The sequence below is a fragment of the Numenius arquata genome, chromosome 1, assembly GCF_964106895.1.
Source record: "Numenius arquata chromosome 1, bNumArq3.hap1.1, whole genome shotgun sequence".
In the NCBI taxonomy this organism is placed as follows: domain Eukaryota; kingdom Metazoa; phylum Chordata; class Aves; order Charadriiformes; family Scolopacidae; genus Numenius; species Numenius arquata.
This window is the reverse complement of record NC_133576.1, coordinates 112163627-112186701: the sequence shown is the minus strand read 5'-3', so window position 1 is coordinate 112186701 and position 23075 is coordinate 112163627. Positions and strand designations below refer to the sequence as shown.

General features: G+C 38.8%; 1 protein-coding gene across 1 annotated transcript in view; it reads left to right on the top strand.

Annotated features, from left to right (window-relative positions):
• Positions 1-21836, top strand: part of NEK5 (NIMA related kinase 5) — a 28111-nt gene extending 6275 nt beyond the window's left edge. The window contains 19 exon segments of the mRNA XM_074154978.1: positions 854-887; positions 889-941; positions 2056-2110; positions 3601-3801; positions 3897-3969; positions 6069-6205; positions 9833-10032; positions 11329-11395; positions 11723-11842; positions 13097-13180; positions 13796-13900; positions 15605-15685; positions 16505-16573; positions 17302-17313; positions 17315-17447; positions 17641-17775; positions 18860-18997; positions 21045-21159; positions 21584-21836. Of these exon segments, the coding sequence (XP_074011079.1) occupies positions 854-887; positions 889-941; positions 2056-2110; positions 3601-3801; positions 3897-3969; positions 6069-6205; positions 9833-10032; positions 11329-11395; positions 11723-11842; positions 13097-13180; positions 13796-13900; positions 15605-15685; positions 16505-16573; positions 17302-17313; positions 17315-17447; positions 17641-17775; positions 18860-18997; positions 21045-21159; positions 21584-21836 (2065 nt within the window).
• The last annotated feature ends 1239 nt before the right edge of the window (positions 21837-23075 follow it).

Sequence of the window (23075 nt, the reverse complement as noted above, 5' to 3'; positions counted from 1 at the left end):
TCTCCAGAGATGGAGACTCCAGTGCTCTGCTACCCTCAAAGTAAAGAAGCTCCTCCTCCTGTTTAGATGGAACTTCCTATGTTCAAGTTTGTGCCCATTACCTCTTGTCCTGATATATAGTGTTCAGTACTTTTACTTGCAGTTAGGCATCTGTGGCACCTCTGGCACTCAGACTTCATATACTCTAGAAAGAGTGTAACATAAAACTTTATTGGCATCTAGTATAGACTGAGAGGGATCGTAGAATCATAGGATCACACCCTATGAGTACTTGGTTCTTTCCAATGACTTCCCAGAGACTCTTGCTAACATCTACAGAGTAGATATCTAAAAGCAAGTGAAATGAATCCAACTGGTGCTATTTGGCTACACCTTCACAAGTCAGCACCAAACATGGAACTAGAATTCATTTATTCCTCCCATAGTTTCTGGACAGCACTTCCTTCTTCCACTGTTTCTGGCTTGCATGACTGACTACCACCTCCCATATTCTTACTTCATTGAGTATGTCAGAGACTTCTAATATTCTGCAGTGGTTTTGACAACTTCAGAATTCTGTGTTGATGATAAACATTCCTTGAAAATGTTGATTACAGTGCTGGGGAAAAGTGGGAAGAAGAGAATTCTTGTGCTTTTTGTTGAAGCGCAAACACTCCACGATTAAACTAGTTGGTGATTTATACACAGAACTGGGAAATACTTTAGTTTTTCTTGGGGTGTTCCATTATTCAAATATTTGGAGAGCAGAAATAACGTACCCCACAGGCTTTTCACCTTGGGCAGAGAAGCCTCTAGTTCAATTGCTTGTAAATTTTTCCATGTGTAAGCCTTTGTGTTCCTTGTGTTTCATTAGCACTATGGAGTTTGCCCATACCTGTGTAGGGACCCCCCTATTACCTGTCACCTGAGATCTGTGAAAATCGACCATATAACAATAAAACGTAAGTCTCTGTCTTTCCTTCATATGCTTGTGCTTGAGGGCACGGAGGCATGAGAGAACTTATTTTAGTAATATCATGGTTTAAATCAGTATTTCTGCAGTGCACTAGGAATTTTTCATGTGCCCCCCATTTGTGAAGTTTTGTATTACTGTGTACAATAATTAGGTGCTTCAATTGTATACAACAACTATGTTATACAACACTGTCAGTTGTATTTTGACTCACAGTGTCCTGAGTATAGCAATCATGAATTTGTTATGATTTGTCTACAGGCTTAGCTTAATTATATTTTTGTTTTTATAAAATTACTTGTACTTTAAACTTAAAGCTTAGTCTCATTCTCTTTTAATACACCTTGCAGTAGTGGCATGAAATGTAAAAAGGATTTTTTTTTCCTTTGCTTTATCGAGTTCTCCATCAAATACTAAATTTCTCTCTGTTTTTCCAACATGCAATAACCAATACAAGTACAGTTATTTTCAGTTCCAAGTTTATGAATTTTTGATACGCTTATTTGTGATTTATAAAATTACACTAATATGAAAGCTGATGGGTTGGCAATTCTGGAACTTTGCAGTAGCCACCTGCAGGAAAGACAAATAGGTCTGAGAATTGTAAAGGCTCACTCAGGCTTAACACAAAATACCAGATGAGAAGCACTGAAAAGTCAGGAGCTGAGTGGGCTTGACCCTCTTCTCTGTGTGGGGGATGTGATCAACACCAAATGTCCTGGAGTCCAGACCAGCATCTCAGCTCTACGGTGCTTTTTCATGCAAGTTTACTCCCTTATTGTCTCTTTAACTATCAGGTCAGCCAGAGACAGCTTTGCTCTTTATCCTGCTAAGAATATTAAGCAGACATTATTTATGTCATGTACCTTTTGCAGTGATAAAGATAGTACCTAGTTAGGTATCATAGAAACATTGGTAGCACAACTAAAAAGAAATTTCTAGTTGTTCTTTTGAGTGCATCTGAAGAAAAATTAAAAGTTGCACTAGTATTAATCAGTGACGGAATAATGTTAATAAATTTGAGATCTGAGAAGAGGTACTGATTATGTGTATGAAAATACTAATAGTCTTTTCCCTGAAACTTTAATTACTTTTATTCACAGAGATATTTGGTCTCTTGGCTGTGTGCTTTATGAGCTATGTGCACTAAAGCATCCTGTAAGTACCATAGAATCAGATCATTATCATGTTATTAAAAAAGGTAGTGGACAGCCTGGAAAAACTGTGGTAATAATATTATTCATAGTCAGCTACTAGAATTATTTTGAACTTATTTATTGATATTAAAGAACGACTGCTACTGTTTAATTTTTGTGTATTGTATCTGTTTTGTGCATACTTAAATACAGTGTATTATTATATTCTATTTCTACAACTTATGTATGTCTGTGTATACACACATCGAACATATATTTACTCTTTAATAAGTAGTAAACTTTTTCAAAAGACAGATGACCAATGAAAAGAATTAAAGCCAAACTTCAAGGTTAGGCTTTGGGCATATAATTTTGAAAATACCAATCTACATTTACTAAAGAGTTTGAAACCCACGTTTCCCCAGAAAGCAGTTTGAGTCCTCAGAAACATTTTCCTAAAGGTTTTGTTTTGTTTGGAAGCGCCTTCATATCAGAAAATAACTGAGATGGTAGCATCTTCAGGAAGCTGTGTTGTCCTCAGCCTGATCTGAGCCTCAGATAATCCTCAGCCTGTGAGTGTTGTGTGGAGAAGGGAATGCAGCAGAGACTAATCCTGACAACAGGAAAAGGATTAGATTCCTGGCCCCAGCAGAAGTTGGCCTTTTGCTGAGCTTGGATGTGGGAGAAGGCAGAGCAGCACTGATAGAGAGAGCAGATGTGCTGAGCTGAGAACAAGGGGATACTGCTGAGGAAAATTTCAGATTTCATAAAATGAGAAAGCATTAATATTACTTCTTATCACTATTAGGTGGTTTATTCTGTATTGCTGCCCATTTTTTAATTTGAAGGCAGGGACTAGATGCTGATGTAGATAGGAAATGCATGTGAAGCTAAGGCAAAATTTGATTATACCACCTTCAAAATAGATACGTAAATAAAATGGTAAGAAAAAACTTGCTTTCAAAATTATTTTTGCCTGTCTAAGGCCCTAAAAACTGTATTAATGCTGACCTGTTAAGAGATCTGCTGAGCTGAGTGGGCTGGTTTATCCGAGTGTCATCAGTTGTTAAAAATCAGGACTATGCTTTGGTTCCTGAGAGAACACAAAAGCTAAGTTGTGTGGAGTGAGGTTTTGAAGGTGAACAGTGTGAAGACAGTATGTATGCGGGTCTGTGTTCAACAGCTTTTGTCAAAATAAATCATGTTTCATTCTGGAAAAATTGCTTCTGTGTTACTGTATGACAGCAGAGTATGAATAAAACTCTTCCAGTTACAAAAGGACCTCCTAAGTCGTGAAACCGAAACAAGGAGAATGTAGCCAGAAAATACAATCAGACAGTGGTTATATTAATTTTCCACAGCAAACTATGGTTAGCAAGAAAGTATTTATGAAGAGATTGCATAGCACAGGGCTTCTGTCAGCAAGTACGTTTTTTCAAGTTGGAGTGTCTAGTCCCTCATTTCCAACCAACAGTACTTACTGTTCTCTTTTTACTGTTTTCATTTATTAAGTTTGAAGGCAATAGTTTGCACCAGCTGGTGCTGAAGATCTGCAGAGGGCGTTTTCACCCAGTGTCTCCCAACTATTCATATGATCTGAGGATATTAATTTCCCAGTTGTTTAAAATATCTCCAAGAGATCGACCATCTATCAATTCTATTCTAAGGAAGCCCTTCTTGCAGAAGCTTGTTCTCACGTATTTGCCCTCTGAGGTGAGTGCCTGTGCTGCTGCTCTCTGAGAGAAAAATATGTATCAAAGTAGTTTAAACAGTTCTATCAGATACCTTTTTTCTTATGGGTAACACAGGAAGAACTCAGTCACACTGTGATACATAGAAAAAGGCCTTCAGCTTCACAATCTGGAGCCACGCTGATACAAGGTAATGATCATAATATTACTTAACATTAGTTCTACACCAACGATAGTTATGATATATTTGATGACGATAACTTTCTCCAGCAGTCTGTATTGCACACTTGCATACAAGAGTTTTGCACAAAGTTAAAAATAAAAAGGGGAGAGAACTGCAACAGCAAAAACATTCACCCCAGACAGTGTGTCGCTGTCCTGTTCAGAAAAAAATAATTTTAGACCAGCTTATCAGCAACATTCAGCTAGAAAAACTGCCATAAGAAAATGCCGAAACATTAATCTTAATTCTTTCAAGAATAGGATTTACAAAATTGACAGGCTTTGGTGTAGGTGCAGTTTAGGTCTGTCACATGAAAAGCATCCTTACTTCATTTTGCCAAGCTATGTGCAAAAATCTTGCACAACGTGCTCCATGGTCATTTACAAAATAATAAAAATGTATTTTACAAAATACTATAAATTAGTTTAAATTGTGAGAGGCAACGAACTCTGTTTGGATTTAGTGCTCATTGATAGATCAGATTATGTGCGCACATTCTTAGAAAACATGAACGGGACTAAATGGTATCTCTCTGTGAACTGCTGAACATCTGGCATCCTTCTGGCAGTGTAACCTTTTCCTAATTTTATATTCTTCAGTATATCACAATTATTCCTTAAATTTATGTTTGGAAGTATTAAAGTATTTTAAACAGATTTGTGAAAACAAATCTATGTAGTTACTTAAACTACACTATGGACTTTTTTTTTTCCTCCCCAAAGAAGTTCTTCTGTGATATAGTGTCCTGGTTTCAGCTGGGATAGAGTTAATTTTCTTCCTAGTAGCTGCTGTGTTTTGGATTTAGTATGAGAATAATGTTGATCACACATATTGTTTTAGTTGTTGCTAAGTGATGTTTACATTAGTCAAGGACTTTTTCAGCTTCCCATAGAAGCTGAGAGGGAGCACAGACAGGACAAGCTGGCCAAAGGAATATTCCATATGACAGATGTCATGCTCCATATATAAGTGGGCATTGGCTGGGGGGCAGGGATCGATGATTGCTGCTTAGAATGGACTGGGCAATCAGTCATCAGGTGGTGAGGAAATGTATTGCATCACTGATTCTGTATATTCTTCTACCATTATTATTACTACTTTCTGTTCCGTTACTCTTCTATTAAATTGTCTTTATCTCAACACGAGTTATTTTCCCTTTTTCTCCCCCTTCTCCCTATCCTACTGGGGGGCGAGGGGACAGAGCGGGAGGAGTGAGTGAATGGCTAGTTGCTGGCTGGGGTGTTAAACCACATGTAGGAACCCATGTTATTTTGGAAATGACTTTCAATGAGATTTATCTGCTTTCAGGGCTAATGCAAAGGCACCTGGACACCTAGGCAGCTTAAAAAATATCTGTGGTCATACACTCATAATTTTCATATATTTTATCTCCCGGACACGGTAATCTCACAGTCATTACTGAGGAAAGATTTAAAACTCACTTAGAAACTACTTAATCCTGGCAAGGACACTACTTTTCATTATTGCAGCTAGGGTATTTGCAAAATACTGACTGACAGAACTGGAATAGTGTGTACTTTTATTTTCCTACATGGGGAACTGATAAGGTAAATTTTTCACTTTTCGGCCCTTCTTTCCAAATTTCACAAATACCACAACGTTGTCTAGTGATTTGTAGAATACCAAGGGCTAGATTTAGAAAGGGAATGCCTAAGCAGGTAGACAGCTAGCCTCCAGTGAAATCTGAGCCCAAGGATCAGACCTCCTGTTTACTGTTCTTGGTACTAGTGTGAAATCAGCATTCTAGTTTATAGAGGTCTCGCTTTTATCCAGTGCATTTTGCAAAACTGATCAATAAGATCCACTTTACAGAGAGTGACAAATCATGTTTTCAAAAGCACGTCATTCTAAGAATGAAAGACAAAATGCCTAGGAAGTATGAAGTATGTTGATGATGGTGGTGATGATGAAAGGATGTAAGGACTGTTTATTAGCTCAACCTGTCAGTGTTAGGTGTATGCACCCTACTGTGGTTTGCAACTACATGATCATTAATCACGTAGAGAGCACAGAATGTAACCTTTTAATCTTTTATTGTTAAGAAGCATATAAACTTCAAAAAAGGAGAGTCCAGGAGAAAATTTCTCCAGAATCTGGAATGGTGGTGCCTGTCAAGAAACAGGAATTATTTCAAAGAAATGTATGGAAACCACCTTCAGGAGGGCAACATCCTATTTTTCAGGTACTGTGCATCCACATTCTGGTAATATTTAATCATCTTCAGGAGACAGATTCCTTCTCTTAGAAAAGACCCTTTAAAAGGCCTCAGTAAGATGTGTTATATTATTAAATTTAGCTTGATGCCTACACAAAGTCAGTAGTGACAGTTAAGAACTCCTAAAGCCTCAGAAGAGGTGTTTCAGAAAGCCTAAGAAGCAAACACTGAATTTAGGTTGCTTCAGTATGGTTCTTTGTAACAAAAAGAGGTGTGCTTTGCATTTGCATTTACACAAAGGCAAATAAACTCTGTGTTTGCATTTTTGCTATAGAAGCAAATACAGTGATCCTCTTACCTCAGACCTTCTGAGACTCCATTCATGGGCAGAACCACTGGCACCCAGTGGGTATCAGCTGTATGCTGTGTCCAGCCTCTTGGCATCACTTCATACCTTTATTTTCAAGAGCATGTAGTACTGCCTTGGGTGCTGGTGAACACAGAGCAAAGCACATTTAGGATCTGGGAGCTCCCAGCAGTAATTGCACATTGCAATTACAGTAGATTAGCTGATGGTAGGGAATGTGGAGTTCCCAGAACTGCATCCATCAAGCAATCACTTACACTACCTATGGATAATACTGGCCCCGTGCAGAATATAGGGCTTAGTTTTCCTTATAGTTACATTTGTGCATATCCAATGCAAATTTAGAGATGGATTAAGTTTGGAAAGTTAAGTTTCCTTTCATTGTGTATTGCTGTAATCAAAGGCAGAATTTTGTCCACAGTTTTTTTCATCCACAAGACATGATCTAATACTAATGCTGGGAAAGTTCCCACATTCTTTCAGCATCCAAATGAAGCAAACAGTTTGCAGGGTTGCAGAGATACTTGCATAGTGTCATACTTTGAATGCGTTGCTCCAGGATTCACAGAATCATAGAATGGTTAAGGTTGGAACGGGCCTCTGGATGCCACCTTGTCCATGCCCCTGCTCAAGCAGGGTCATCTAGAGCCTGTTGCTAAGGTCCGTGTCCAGACAGCTTTTGAGTGTCTCCAAAGAAGGAGACTCCATAACCTCTCTGAGCAACCTGTGCCAGCGCTTGGTCACCCCCACAGTGAAAAAGTATTTCTGGATGTCCAGAGGGAACCTCCCGTGTTTCAGTTTGTTCCCATTGCCTCTTGTCCTGTCAGTGGGCACCACTGGATAGAGCCTGGCTCCATCCTCTTTGCACCCTCCCTTCAGGTATCTACATGCATGATAAGATCCCACCTGAGCCTACTCTAGGCTAAACAGTCCGAGCTCTTTCAGCCTTTCCTTATATGAGAAGTGCTCCAGCCCCTTAATCATCTTTGTGGCACTTCATTGGACTCTCTCCAGTATGTTCATTTCTCTCTTGTACTGGGGAGCACAGAACTGGACTCAGCACTCCAGGTGTAGCCTCACCAGTGCTGAGTAGAGGGGAAGGATCATCTCCCTTGACCTGCTGGGAATACTTTGTCTAGCAGGCCAGGATATCATTCACCTTCTTTGCAGCAAGGGTACATTGTTGGCTAATGGTCAACTTGGTGTTCACCAGGACCCTCGGGTTCTTTTGCTGCTTTCCTCGGGTGCCAAGCTGCTTTCCATCTGGGTGTTCTCCAGTATGTACTGGTACAGAGTGCAGGACTTTGCACTTCCCATTGTTGAACTCCATGAAGTTCGTGTCATCCCATTTCTCCAGCTGGTTGAGGTCCCTCTGGATGACAGCAGAACCCTCTGGTGTATCACCTGCTCCTACTAGTTTGGTGTTACCAGCAAACTTGCTGAGGGTGCGCTCTGCCTCACTCTCCCTCATCATCCAGATCATTAGTGAAGATGCTGAATGAGATTGGACCCAGTACTGACCTCTGGGTGCACTGCTAGTTACTGGTCTCCAACTAGACTTTGTACTATGATCACCACCCTCCAGATCGAGCCATTCATCCAATTTTGAATCCACTTCACTGTATGCTCATCCAGCCCACACTTTATCAGCTTCTCTATGAGGATCTTAGGGCAGACAGTGTCAAAAGCCTCCCTTGAAGCCAATTGCCTGGTAGGCAATACCCGCTGTCCTCCCCTTGTCTACCAAGCCAGTTATTTCATTGTAGGAGGTTATTGGGTTGGTCAAGCATGACTTACCTTTGGTGAATCCATGCTGACTACTACTGATGATTTTCTTGTCTCTCATGTGCCTGGAAGTGGTTTCCAGGATTAGTTTTTCCATCACCTTGCTAGGCATTAAGGTGGGGATGAGCAGCCTGTAGTTCCCCGGGACCTACTTCCTGCCAGTTTTGAAGATACAAGTGACATTTGCTTTCCTTCAGTCCTCCCAATCACCGCTATGGTCAATCAAATATAATAGAGAGTGGCTTTGCAATGGCATCTGCCAGTTCCCTGAGCAGCTGTGAGTGCATCCCATCAGTCCAGTCTGCTTATGTCTTCTCTAACCTGATCCTTCTCCACCAAGGGTATGTCTTCCTTGCTCCAGATTTCCCCCTGGTTGCAGAGGCCTGAGATTCCTGAAGGCTGGTCTTGCTACTAAAGACTGAGACAAAGAAGGCATTCAGTTCCTCAGCCTTTTCCATGGCCTCTGTCACCAGGGCTCCTGCTTCACTGGCCACAGTTCTCAATCCTCTTACATTTATTTAGATGGCCTAATTTATTCTCCCTATTGCCTGGAATCACCACACTTCTGGATACCATACTGTAAAACTTATTTCAGTGATGGACAAGATAAACACTTTTTGAGGTTACATCTTCCTTGGGAACATTATTGGCAGTGGAAAATATTCTTCTTATATAGCTACTGTAATCTGAACTATACCATAGGTAGATGAGCCTATTTTCAGTGTTTCTAAGAAGGAAAACAGGGGGAATAGTTAATGTATTTATCATCTATAGAAGGGATACTTAGATGCTTTTTAATTTATGTAAGAAAATAGGCAAAATTCGGCATTTTTCTCGTACACCATATAGTCTCCCACCATGGAAAAGTTCGTGAATGTCTTACCACACTTATATCATGCAGTGGCAGACAGATGATCACCTTCCCTCCATTGTTCTTATGAGAAATGGAAAAGACAGTCTTGTCGCAAAGTAGAAATACAGGGATGTTTCATCACGCTTTGAGAAGTGAAAGGCAAGCTCCCACAGGCACAGAATCAAAGAGATGGGGAAATGAAGTAGCACAGTGCTCCCCTGAAAGCAGCATTCGATGTGTATACTGCCCAGAAGTACATCCCAGATTCCCCTTGCTCTCACATGTCAAAATGAGACTCTCCTGGAATTAATTCAGTGCTTTAGGCTTCAGAACAATGAAGTGACTCTAGGGCAATGACACTACAAAGTACAAAGCCCCATGCTGATTGACTGGCACAACTATACGGGCTGCTGCTTAATGACAGGAACTGATGGAACAGGAAAACACGATGGTAAGATTACATAAGCCCTGAGAAGTTAGGAAGTTTCTGGGTTATATCTAAAACGACCTGGAAAACTTACACTAACTATACTGTAGACAGCCTATATTACCATGCAGCTGAGATTGGGGAGAAGGACAGGAAGTTAATTCAGACTTGTACTGATACAAATGAGAACAGATAAATTAACATCCTTTATTATATTTTCAGCCACAGACCTCCAGATTTAAGATGGCAGAAATGCAAGAAAGTATTAGAGTGCGTGGCCATTATGGTCATTACTATGATAAGCTCGACAACTTGCAGAGGAAAGCTAATGTCCATTATGACCTTTCTCATATCAGCCAAAGAGTTGAGGAATACTATAAACTAAAAGGACAAGGTGCACCTTCACCTCCATCATCCAACTGGTAAACTTTTCTCACTCTATTTATTAGTGATGAACTGTCATGTATGTTTTGAGCCTTCCTGATTAGGTAACCCTGGACATGGCTCATTCAGTATAATTCCTTCTCTGCTTGGTGTTTGGTAATTTTTTTACATAAGTTTATTGCACAACAACATAACTCCATTCCTGTCTACCCAGAAGTTCCTTCTGAATCTATTGTCCTGATGTTTGACATTTCATTGTTAAAATGTCTCCCAAATCTCTGAGATTTGTTTTATTGGGTGAGAAGTAAAACACAGGCTTTCTGATTATATCAAGGATAAACACTGTCTTTCTTCCCACCAGGGTCAGAGCAATATAAAGACCAAAAGCAGTTCTCCACTTGAGGGAACAGAAAGAGAGGCAGACCATGAAACAGTGTTTTTTTTTCCTGCACAGCTTATATTTGGTTTTAGATATAAAGACCCTTTCTCCAGCAGTTTGTTTACTTCAAAACTTTTCTTTTACAAAGTAGAGGTACAACCTTTTTATTACTTTAAAGATTGCCTGTCCATTCCATGATTGGCTGTTTTAGGTGTGGATGAGCTTTGAAAACCTTGAGAAAGGAAGGTAAGGAATTTTTAATACTGCCTTTTTTCGGATCCTTCCTTTAAGGTTGACTGAATCATTAATTTTCAATGATGGCAGTGTTTAGAATGTTTCAGTTTCAGTTAAGGATCATCATCTTCTTTTCTGAGATGCATTTCTAGTACCTTATTTAAGGTCAATTCAGTTTGGCTCCCTGGGGCAAGAGTGGATTCTGAAGGTAGGAAGTGAAATAAATAGAAATCAGGGACCTTACAAGTGACTGCTGGTTATTTTATACAAAAAAAAAAAAAAAAAAGAAACTACATGTTTAGAAACCACACAACAAAGTTAGGCTGATAGAATTAGGCACAGAGGAGAAAGGTTGAATATACAACCTCTATTCTGACAATTTTCACTCCTTTTAAGGATCAGGAAAAACAACTTTATTTTCATTAACGCTTTCACATATAATTTATCAAATAAAAGGTAGAGAAAGGACTTTGCTGCACTCTTTAGAAGGCTAATGTTACTGAAGTAATACGAAGGGGAATGCCTAAAGTGGATATATTTTCTTTTTGTTATTTTACTGTTGTTCCATATTTATATATGTATTTTATCCATACTTATATATTCATGTAGTACAAAGAGAGCTCTGTCATGTGTGATAGAAACTGTAGAGAATTATTTGTGCAGAAGATAGCAGAGCCTGTGAAATATGGTGTAGTATATGAACATCACTTTCTTCTCTCAGGCCTTCAGAGTATCTTCAAAGGCGTTTTGAAGCCCAACAGTACAAGATTAAAGTGGAAAAACAGCTGGTAAGTAAATACCAAATCATAAATTAAATTCTGCAAAAGAAACTGAATGAAAATCCGAAAGATGAACTGGTGTCTTTATAACACATCAGGTAAAAAGTTCTGTTCTAATGAATTTGTTGATCTGCTCCGTAACACTCATCTTGAGGTTTTATTTTCTGATATAAAACTGTAGCAATGTAAAATTCTACTATAACTTTTTCTTCCAAAAATATACACTTGCCTTACTGCGCTCTTGAGTGGAACAGGGAGAGAGAATTGAGTGATCACTGAAGGAAAGGATTCTAAATGAAAATTCCTTTGCTCTGGGATTTATTTGCACATTCATAGGGACTGCGACCATCCTCTGCTGACCCATATCATGAGCAAATACAGCAGCAGAAAATAAAGGAAGAACATATCGAAAACCGTCAGCAGGACATGTCCAGAAAGAATGAAATGAAAGAACAGGTAAATGAAATATCTTCCTTAAGACAGCTGCTTAAAGCTGTCTTCTTACACTCCTCGACAGTAGTGTTCTTTATGTAAGAGTTGATTCTTTTCCATCTGACCACTAGGAAAATAAAAGCTGTTCTCATCTGGTTCCATCTTGCATAAACTGAAGACCTGCACAAATGCTGATGTTGATAATAATTTCAAAAAACATGGCCTTGCATTTGATTTCACTTCTGCTGAGATTAGAGGAGTTACATCACTGCACAAACTGATGTTGGAGAACAATAGATCCTCACATGTACAAATCAGAGAAAATAGTCATACATGCATTATTTATGTATGTATACTCATTGTTCATAAGTCATACTATGACACTTAGAATGTGATATAGTAGTATGTGATGTGTACTACTTCCCTAGTATGTTACAACTTTTGGAGTTTATTTTACACAGAAACAATATACTTTTCTGGTTTTGCTTTTGGATGACAGGGAAAACAAACTGATACTTCTTTCTTATATGAAAACATGTAAATACATTTAATCTTTCTATCTTTGATTTATAAAAAACTGCCAGGATAAATATGAATGTATTAACTTTTACATAATGGTCAGCCTTTGGAATAAGAGCATACTCATCATGTACACATTCTTCAGAGACTGTTGCTGTTTAGTTCCACAAAGTCTGTACTAAATATGCCCAAAAATGAAATTTTACAGATTTGTCCATTTGTGACATGGGCAAATTAGGATAGACTCTAATATAAACAGTAACAGAGATGTCCTTAACACAAAAATTATCTTTTGGCTAAATTTGAAGTTTTTGCTATAAAGCATAGGAATGTTGAAGCTTTTCTAAGAAAAGATTACCAGGTTTTGTTTCACTTTGGGGAGCAGGTTGCAATACAATAAATGTTACATGATTTTTTTTGTCCTCCTAATTTGCAGTCCTCTATTTTTGGATTGCAACCTTAGCATCATTCCTCAATCCTTATGTTATTCTTGGAATTAGCTGTTTTAGATATAATTCTACAGCTAGCATGAAACAGTCAGGAAAACATCAAAAAGGTTAAAGTGTGGAAGAGAGTTATAACTCCAAAATGTCCTCTAATAGGAAGTATCAAGCAGTCTTTAAAATTGGCAGTAAAGGACATTGATCCCTTTTTCTGATATATACACAGTTTGATATCCATAGAACATTTTGTTTAGCTAGAGTTATTTCTCTATGTATTTCTAATACATATGTCTTCTACCTTACTGTTCTTTAATAGGAGTACCTGAAACAACTGCAGAAAATTCGGGAAGAATACCAGAGCAATATAAAGGAACTCAGATTTAGAGCAGGAGTACTCAAGGTAACAAACCTCAAACATACACACAGTCATATTTCCTTTTTCTTTTGTAAGCTAGTACACTTAGAAATTTCTGGAGTACTGTGTCCAGTTCTGGGCTCCCCAGTTCAAGAAGGACAGGGAACTACTGGAGAGGGTACAGCAAAGGGCTACGAAGATGATTAGGGGCCTGGAGCATCTCTCTTATGAGGAGAGGCTGAGGGACTTGGGTCTTTTTAGTCTGGAGAAGACTGAGGGGGGATCTGATCAACGCCTATAAATACTTAATGGGTGGGTGTCAAGAGTATGGGGCCAGTCTTTTTTCAGTGATGCCCAGTGATAGGACAAGAGGTAACGCGGCACAAACTTGAACGTAGGAAGTTCCATCGAAACATGAGGAGGAACTTCTTTACTTTGAGGGTGGCAGAGCACTGGAACAGGCTGCCCAGAGAGGTGGTGGAGTCTCCGTCTCCGGAGACATTCAAAACCCACCTGGACACGTTCCTGTGCAACCTGCTCTAGGTGGACCTGCTCTGGCTGGGGGGGTTGGACTAGATGATCTCCAGAGGTCCCTTCCAACCCCATGTCATTCTGTGATTCTGTGAATTGAAATGAAATTTTTATAAAAATGTTCCCTAGGAGAATCAAAAAATACAAGATAAAACCTATTTTGTGAGACAAGGGAAAGCTGAGGACCAGTATGAAACCAAAGATACAGCTGGAACAGGAGAAGAATCACTTCAGGTATCAGTGCCATCTCCTACTCTGAATGGAACTTTTTATGCACGTCCTGCATGGTCTTTGTTTCACTCTCTGTGACAAATCTGAAAAATGGTAAAGATTGAATCTCACCTGATGCTTGTACCATATGTGAAAGTCTCCCTGGGTTCCCTTTATGAATAGCCTGGAAAGTTTCTTTGGCTGAGTCCTGACTTGTTTTGGTAATTCTTTTTCACCTGTAAATATAAAGGATGTAATTTTACTTAATGTCTTTTTGTGGTATGTTTCTTTTCCTTGCTTTCTGAGTGAAGTAAAGAAGAAGCCACTCACAGTGCAAACCTTTATGAGAATTCTGTGAAGATACAGCAATTTATTACAGCCCAGAGTAGCACTGTGTGGGAACTTAGAACACAGTTTTATGTGGAGTCCTTACTTAAAAATTTGGGAGAAGTCGGGGGAAGAGGCAGAGCCAAAGCTTTCCAGCTACAGTACTCCTCCACTTTTTTTCATCAAATACTACCAAAGCAGCTACTGGAATGGAGTTTCAGAATCGTTCCACTTTTACTTTGCAATATTGGCATTGTGAACACCAGATGAGGCTTCCAGACCACATGGTGTTCTGCAGCAAGAGGGCCACTTTTCTTCAAGTGAAATGAATGAAAGCCTCGATTTATGAAAATTAACTTCAGTGTGATAATTTACAGTCTGTTCTGAAGGGAAAACAGCCCTGATCCAGCTACTAGGATTCTTCAGTCAGGATTTGCCTCATGTGGTGCAGGACTTCCTGCACTGTTCAACGACAGACTTCCACATAAACCGGGGACAGACATTGTTACCCTATTGCAGCTGGAACTTGGGCCAAACGTGCCAATAATAGTACGATTCTCTTCAGCAATTTTCACAGATCCTGGATCTGGCTTTTACTAAAATGAATTCACACATCACTTGATGGGATAAAGTAGGTCATAGGCAGCCAGAGCCACGATAGGAGAGAAATTATATCCCCAGTGGTTTAATGGGAAATGCATGATAACGAAAAAAAAACCACTAGATTTTGCACCTGCTTCATGTCGCCTTAGTTCATGGGCACTCCATCTACTGGAGATATTGCATAGATATTTTTAAAAAGTAAAATCTGTATTGTTGTGGTTCCACCTGAGGTTGAGGATGTGCCCTAATTGTAGCAGATCACTGAAGGAGCTGCATACAATTACTTAACTTTGCCTTTATCTGACAGGTTGTAAGACAGGACATAGGAATATGAAAAAGAGTAATTAAATATTTTTCAGATGTTACCAGAAAACAAGTTACTATGAAGCATGGCTATACTTTCTACAAGCGTAGGTTTCTATTATAATCTTGATTTTCATCACTTCAAAAGTTTTCCAGAATGAAATCAGCCTGAGTCATCTTGCATATGATAATAAAAAATAAAAGATGTATTCTTTATTTATTGACACAGTACTTTATCCTCCAAACAGGTTTTTGAAAAATCAGGGGTTTGCCCTTTATGCAAGGTTTCCTATTTCTTTTTGCCAGATAAGCCAGAAATACTGTCTTTTAGTATTAGGCTCTAAATAAGGCAACAAATGGGATATTCTTACAGATGTAATACAATGAAATTAGTGACTACATTTACTGCTTAAACAAGTCGTCTTTTACAGAGTGTACACATATCCTGGTTCCAAAGAGTGTATTTTAAAGTTGGGTTGGTTTTTCTCCTTCCAGGACATGGAAGAAAACTTTAAAGAAGTCAGACTCCAGGATAGGCCAGACCAAAAAGTCTTAGAAAAGAAACATAACACAAAGGTATCCATCCTGATTGTTGTATTTTTTTTTCCATTTTCTTGCATATTTCAAATGATTGTGTTAACACGGTAGCTCTGGAAATCAGGAAAGTAAATTAAGAGTGCTGGTCTACTGTTAGAAGTTTATATAAGAAGAGATACAGAATTACTAAGAAAATAAATGAGCTTTTATGATCATTTGAGAGAGACTCCCTTTAGATATTCCTAGGTAGCAGTCAATCCCTACCTACTCTTCTTTATATCAAACTGCATTAGTAGCGTATGGGAACTCACCTTTACTCAAAGTTTAAATGAAGTCAAGTCAGGCTGCTAATTTTTTAACATTTTGTTATAAAGCATTAGTTTCTATAGTACCTTTTAAATTGTAGAAGGGGATGACAATTGAATGGAAATGCACATAAGATATCAGAAAGGTTTCTGCCCATAAGACCATTGTGAAGTGGACTAAAGGTCTGTTGTGAAATACTGCACAGAAGGAGTACAGGGTTCAAATTTTAACACTGGTTGAGAACCAGTTCTAAGAACCAACTCTGTGTATTGCAAGGATTTGAATTAAATTATTATCAAAGATACCTTTCCTTAAAATCAAAAGTGGATGCAGCCATCTGAAAGTATTCATAAACTATGTTTAGAGTAGTCTATTTTTGTCCAATTTCTTCAACTTTGATCTTGTTAAATAGAAGAAAAATATTGTTAAATAGAAGTTATTTTCAATAGAAGAGTAATTTTCAAGTTTTTTAGTTCCATACAAACTGTGTACGTTTAATTAAATGTTTTTACTTAATAAAATAAATTAATGAAGTGTGTGGATTTTCTTTAGGGAGGAGTAAAGTTTGAAATTAATTTAGATGTATGTGTTCTTGAGGAAAACAGCATTCAAGAAGCAGAGGTACGTGGTAGTTACAGTCAAAGCATTTTCATTAGTAATCTGAAACCATGACAGTAGCTCCGTGATCTAAGGTTTGTTTCCATTACCATCATCCTCTACTGTTGTTATAATGAAGCTTCCTATTGAGGATTTGTTGACATATTGCATATCTCTGACCTTCTTCAAGAGGATAATTGCTTAGAAGGAAATCGGATGATATCTGGGTCAATCTTTCACATGGTAGAGGATGAAAGAGTGCAGATATTTACATTTTGTAAGTTGGGCTTGAGGAGAAGAACTCTTCTCAAAATTGAGTTAGCCTGCAAATGCCAAATTTGATTTGTAAATTGTTTTAGTACATTTATGTTTCTTTTCACTAGCATTGTATCACAAAGCAAGAATAATATTGTGATGAACCAGCTGTTGTTTAGAAAAAGTGGAAGTGCAACTACAGATAACATTATGTGATTTCACTTATTAAGCTGACATTTGTGTCTGATTGACATGTAGTAGCTACATATTAAGATTTTTATTAGTATATTAGAATTTTTAAAATATTTGTCCTTCTCTTGTTTCACATCTCTGCAGAGCCCCATGCAGCCTTCTGAAACACAAATCACAATGTGCCTTTTGAGCTCTGCTGCTTCACTTTGTTACACAATTTTCCTGTGCATACGTGAGACTGGCTGGCAAACACAGTAAAATGAGAAGTGATTAGTTATTGTCCCATATTTTTTTTCTCTTTCCAGAGTAACCTGTTGTTTTTTTCAGGTACTAGATAAACTCAGTGAGACTTTAACTTTTGTGGATGGTGAGAATCTTAAGGAGAAATTGGTGGAAGTTTATGAAGATCACGTGGACAGAGCTTTGGAAGAACTATCTGGACACCAAGCAGGTATTTCTTGGGGAAATGCAATGCTGAGTATTAATCCTGAAAATTACATAGGAGTTAGGTAAATTCAGTTAGTCCAGGCTATAGCAAGTCTATCTGATGAGCTCTCTTTATATCACATAGTATTATCATCCCACTAAAATTTACTTTAAAAAAATGAAATAGCTTTGCCATCTTTTTTTTTTCTTCCTGTTAGAGTCCAATGACATAGATGATACAAAAGAAAACAGAAAACATTGGCAAGCTGGAGCCCCTCAGACACTACTGAATTTTTTAGCTGACGCTGATGATGTCACATCTGTATGTCCTACGAGGGCTGAAAATGAACTTGGTAAGAAAGTTTTGGTTTTCAGTGAATGTAGGGAGCTGCTAAAATTCAGCCAGACTACTTACAGACCTTTGCTAAAACACTTACATACCAGAACGTTCACATGACCTGGCAGGCTTTTAATTGCAGGAGTTCATAATAACTGCAGTTATGTTAAACCATATGTGTTAAACCATAGAACTCAGTCGTCATTTTCCCCTCTGTCTAATATTGCAATCATGTTGTGCTGCTCACACATATTAAAAGGGCTGCATTTTATGAATCGCTCTGTGGCCTGGGTAGCAACTGTTAAAAATGCCTGTTTATGCACATAATTAACACTACTTTCTCAGGCCTTGAGTTGATGACCCATAACAACTGGGGCTGTTGGTTGCCAACACCATCCCAGAGTGTGGTGGAGTTCTGGTTCCCCACTCCTCACACAAGTGTTGCTACACAGTCACGAGTGCATCCACACACAGGTGTGGCTGTGGTGATGCTCCTGTTCAGAAGAGCTTAATCCCTGGGTTTCATACATGCCGGCGCATATATTCCCAGGCAGCCAGCTGTCTCCAGTGACAGGTTGCTGCAGACAAGGAGCTCTTCCAGCATTCCAGCATTGCCAACACCCCAGATACACAGAAGTCACCTGAAGAGTTTGCATGGACAGTGAAGACAAAGCAGAATATTATTAATATGCTACTGCTTCTTCATTCTGCTTTAGATGAAAGAGCGTAGGGCGCAAAAGAAACAGCAACTTCTTTGAAGCTTTTCCAGCCCCTAGAAGCCGACAAGTTTGAGAGCAAGGACTGCTCAGCAAAGCTGCACCTTTCTATTCCAGGCTTAATAAGCAGTTACTTGAGCATTAAAACTGGTGTTAGAAATTTTTAGTGACAAATACACTGAACTGTTATTTTCTCTGCAGTATTGATCAGTTCAAATACTTTTAAAAAACTTAGGTATGTTCCACAAAGGAAAAAAAAGAAAGGGTTCCAGCATTACCCAAAAGGAAGAAATCAATGTCAAGACTAGAAAGTCTGAATCTGACAAAACGTAGTGCCAAGCTACAGTCATGCTTTAGTGACCTGAGAACCTTGCTGTTCTTCAGCTGGCCATGCTATTCTGCCTGAAGAGATCCTGGAAAACAGGAAGCAGTGGAAACAAACGCCACCAGGGACACTCCTGAACATCTTAGCAAAAGCAGAGCTGTCTAACGATTCCTTAGTCTGTCTTGAAGAAGAAATAGGTAGGATGTTCGTTACTGTAAATTCCGCAAGTTTTTCTTTAGTGTATTATTTCTACCATTGTCAGAGGGTCTGTGATGAGAACCAACCTTTTGAAGCAGTTGGCAAATTCAAGAGGGACAGGGAACTACTGGAAAGAGTCCAGCGAAGGGCAACAAGGATGATTCAAGGATTGGAGCATCTCCCTTATGAAGAAAGGCTGAGAGAGCTGGGACTCTTTAGCCTGGAGAAGAGAAGGCTGAGGGGAGACCTTATCAATGCTTATAAGTATCTCAAGGGTGGGTTGAAGGAGGAGGGAGCCAGACTCTTTTCAGTGGTTGCCAGTGAGAGGACGAGGGGCAACGGGCACAAGCTGGAACATAGGAGGTTCCACTCAAATATGAGAAGAAACTTCTTTACGGTGAGGGTGACAGAGCCCTGGAACAGGCTGCCCAGGGAGGTTGTGGAGTCCCCTTCTCTGGAGATTTTCAAGACCCGCCTGGATGCAGTCCTGAGTAACATGCTCTGACATGCTCTGGGCAATCCTGCTTCGGCAGGGGAGTTGGACTAGATGATCTTTATGGTCCCTTCCAACTCTAAAAATTCAGTGAAATTCAGTGAAATGAGAAAAAAAATGTGGGCAGCCTGTCCCTGCAGCCACTGCTCTGTTCTGTGGCAGTGACAGGCCTCATTCAGGGTGTTGCTGTTGTCAATCGCAGGGGAAAGGGCAAGCCCTACTTAATAGCTATTACTTTCATATGTCATTCTTTCGTTTGCTTGAGTAGACAGAGGTCAGCTACTACTGCCAGCAAGTTGGCAGGTACCCCAAACCTGCATCTAGCCCCTGCAACTGCTGATGTTGAAGAACCCTTTAAAAAACCATTTATAGAAATTCATGTATTTCTGTAGAACAGCTGTAAATTGTAGTACACGATGGCTTAAACTAGAGCGGTGACTTAACTTTACAGTATGGTCCGTGCTGATACAGCTGACACTGAGATTGATTCAAACTCACTTAGACTGCAGCGCACTTTCCTAAAGTAACAGACTGTTTTAAAAATGACATTTACTTTGCATCAAAATTTTTAGCTGAAAAGCCAGAGTATTTTCCACAGAAAGATGCTGTAAATGTAACCAGACATTATGAAGTTTTTTTCACAATCTACTGAACGTATAATTGGATGGCAGGACTTTTAAGCCAGCTAAAGCATACATGCCAAATTTCAACAATTTTAATGGCCCATGAGACATATCTTTCATTTGCAGCTGTGCCATCAGCACTCTCCTGCTAATTACGCCTCACATACGTGTTTTCTCATAGGGTAACAAGCTCTTTTAAAACTGCCCCATCCTGAAGGCTAAACCGGCTAAATGTACCAGCTAAATTCCTCTCCTAAGACTAGCTTTATTGCTCACACATTAAAAAAACCCCAAACCCCAAAATGAAATTCAAACCACTTTTCACTAATGTCAGCAGTTCATAAAGCTAAAGTAAGAATAAGTTAAGTCACACAGGTATTCTAATTGCTGTTGCTTTTATCAGTTACATTTATTTAAATATGGCGCATTCTTAATACCCAGTTCTGCCCTACTGCTCAAGCTGACTTTGTGGAGCACAGAGTTACAGGTTTCTGTATTCACATGCAGAATTTAGTCTTTATACTAAAACAACAATTCTTAGCATTGTGTTCTCCCACCTTCAGGTTGGGGTTGCCCTCCAGTCTTTGAAAGCGAGCACTTTTAGGTAACCATAGCTACATCCACGTAGCAATTGTCAGCCTTTCCCAAACAGCACTCCTCTAAGTTTTCCACTGAAAATGCAGACCCCTGGATTGGGAACTTAAACTTCCTAACATCAGATGGCCTTTCTTACTTAACTTTTATAGTCCTGTGATTATGGTCTACAAAGACACTACGTTCCACTAAGCAGAAGTTACAAACCACTGACTGAAATGTGTGATCAAGAATAACAGAAGCTTATTTTTTTTAATTACTTATTTGCTGTTAGTTTACATGTACTTTTACAATTAGCTAATACACAAATAAATGAACGTTTCTCTTCCTTTCCAGATGGGAGATTAACTATGTTGCCTCCAAAAGAAACCAAGGAAGATGAATCAGAAACATACTCTGCTGTTGCTGTTGATGGAGGCAGACTTGAGCCAAGATCAGACGACGAAGACACGTAAGTCAAGCCCATCAGAAGAAACATCCACACAGCTGAACAGTTTCCATGAAACGACAGGTTGCATTGCCTAAAGGTTTTCTTCTCTTCTTTTAAATTCATAAATGAAGAAAACTTACTTGTTTTACAGACTTTGCTATTTTAACTTTTAGTTTCTATAATTTAATGATGTCTCACGCCAATGCTGTCATTAGGAATGTTATGCAGAAGTATTAACATGGCTTTGCAGCTCCTGTTCTCTCACCCTATGAATGCAGGTAAACCATCTCATGGAGAAAGAAGAAACAGTTCGCATTATGTTTGTTGCTTGTGCATTCTTTATGAAGTGTTTAAAAAAAAAAAAAGATCTCAAAGACCTTGAAAGGAGAAAGGCTTGTAACAAATATATATTTAATTAAGATAATTATCTTGTTTTACTTTACAGAAATTTTGAAGATTCTGAAGATGAACTCAGACATGAGCTGGAGGAATCTCTGGAAAAAGTGGCAACTTCTCCAGCAGAGGGAACCATGGAGTCTCCCACCCTTTCAATAAATAAAGGTCAAGCAGATGAAGAAAAGATGAATTTACCTTGCAAACTACTTGGAAAATCTGACGATGATTTAGAAAGTAACCATGGGTCATTTAGTGTTGACACACATAATGAACAAGGCAAGCGACAAGCAAGAGCCACCTAGAACAGTTACTGTTTCAAAACTTTAGCTTGCCTGAAATTTCAGCCACATCAAGTAACAAAATTTAAGGATAGCTGACATTAAATGCCAAGTTAATCAACTGCTTTTCAACAGTGCTAAACATGCAATTAACATTAATAGAAGGTTGTTATTATTTTGTTTAAAGGGAAAAAAATCAGGCTACTTTTCTGATGTCTAAATGTTGAAAAATCCTCATCCAGACTGAAATGCACTTTTCATCTGTATTATTCTGAACTGCCTGGGACTTCCCTGACGACACTTGCTTCAGCAAATTTCTGATCACGTACTCTCATTAATCATTTTTGTATCATGTAAGAAATTCTCCTAGTCAGTGTGTTATATTTCCCCAGCTCAATCAACTCCTTGTTCTACGAAGCTCTTCCAGCTTTTCATAATCTGTACTGCCAATACAACTCTATAATCCATAGTTCCATTTACACAGTACTGACCTTACGTAGTATCACCAACTGCTCCGCAGTTTTATATAGTAGCTATAAAAGGGTTTATTAGCACCATGAGAATTGTGCGTTCCCCGATTCCTAATAAAACATGGAATAGTCAGATCTTCCAACCATCTTTTTTCACATGCAAAATTTCACTTAACCCAAGTGAAGCTTAGAGGGAAAACAATGTTCTAAAGTCTGATTCCAGTACCTTTTTGTACTTCTTTTAGGTTGCTGAAATCTGATGGCTCAAAAAAGGACTATATTTTTCCATTTTTGATACAGAAGCAGATGTGAATTTTTTGAACATTTTGTTCCACAATGCTCTGTTTTATAATAAGCAGTAGTTTAGGGCTTTAAGGTTCATGTTTGTATAGCATTTAATTATGCCCTCTATGCCCTTCTACTCCCTAGAAACAGAAAACCTTTCAGTAGAACAGGGTTGGGAAAATACCATGAAGTTGTCACACTGTGAAAGGGCATGAGGAAATAGCTAATATAAGGATCATAGACAAGTGCAATTATTATGCTTACTAAACAGCAGGCTAGCAAAAACACCATAATGATTAACCTAAAGGAATCACTGTAGGTAATGAAATCTCCAGAACCACAATTAAATTCCCTCATAATAGAATTTTGCCACAGAATGGGGGACAGCAAATTGAAAATGTGCTACAGATTCTGGGGAAAAAAAAAATCCTCTGGGTACAAAAGCTATCAAACAGAAGCACCGACTTAAAATGTCACTGTGGGTGAGGAGTCATGAAATGGGTGGAGA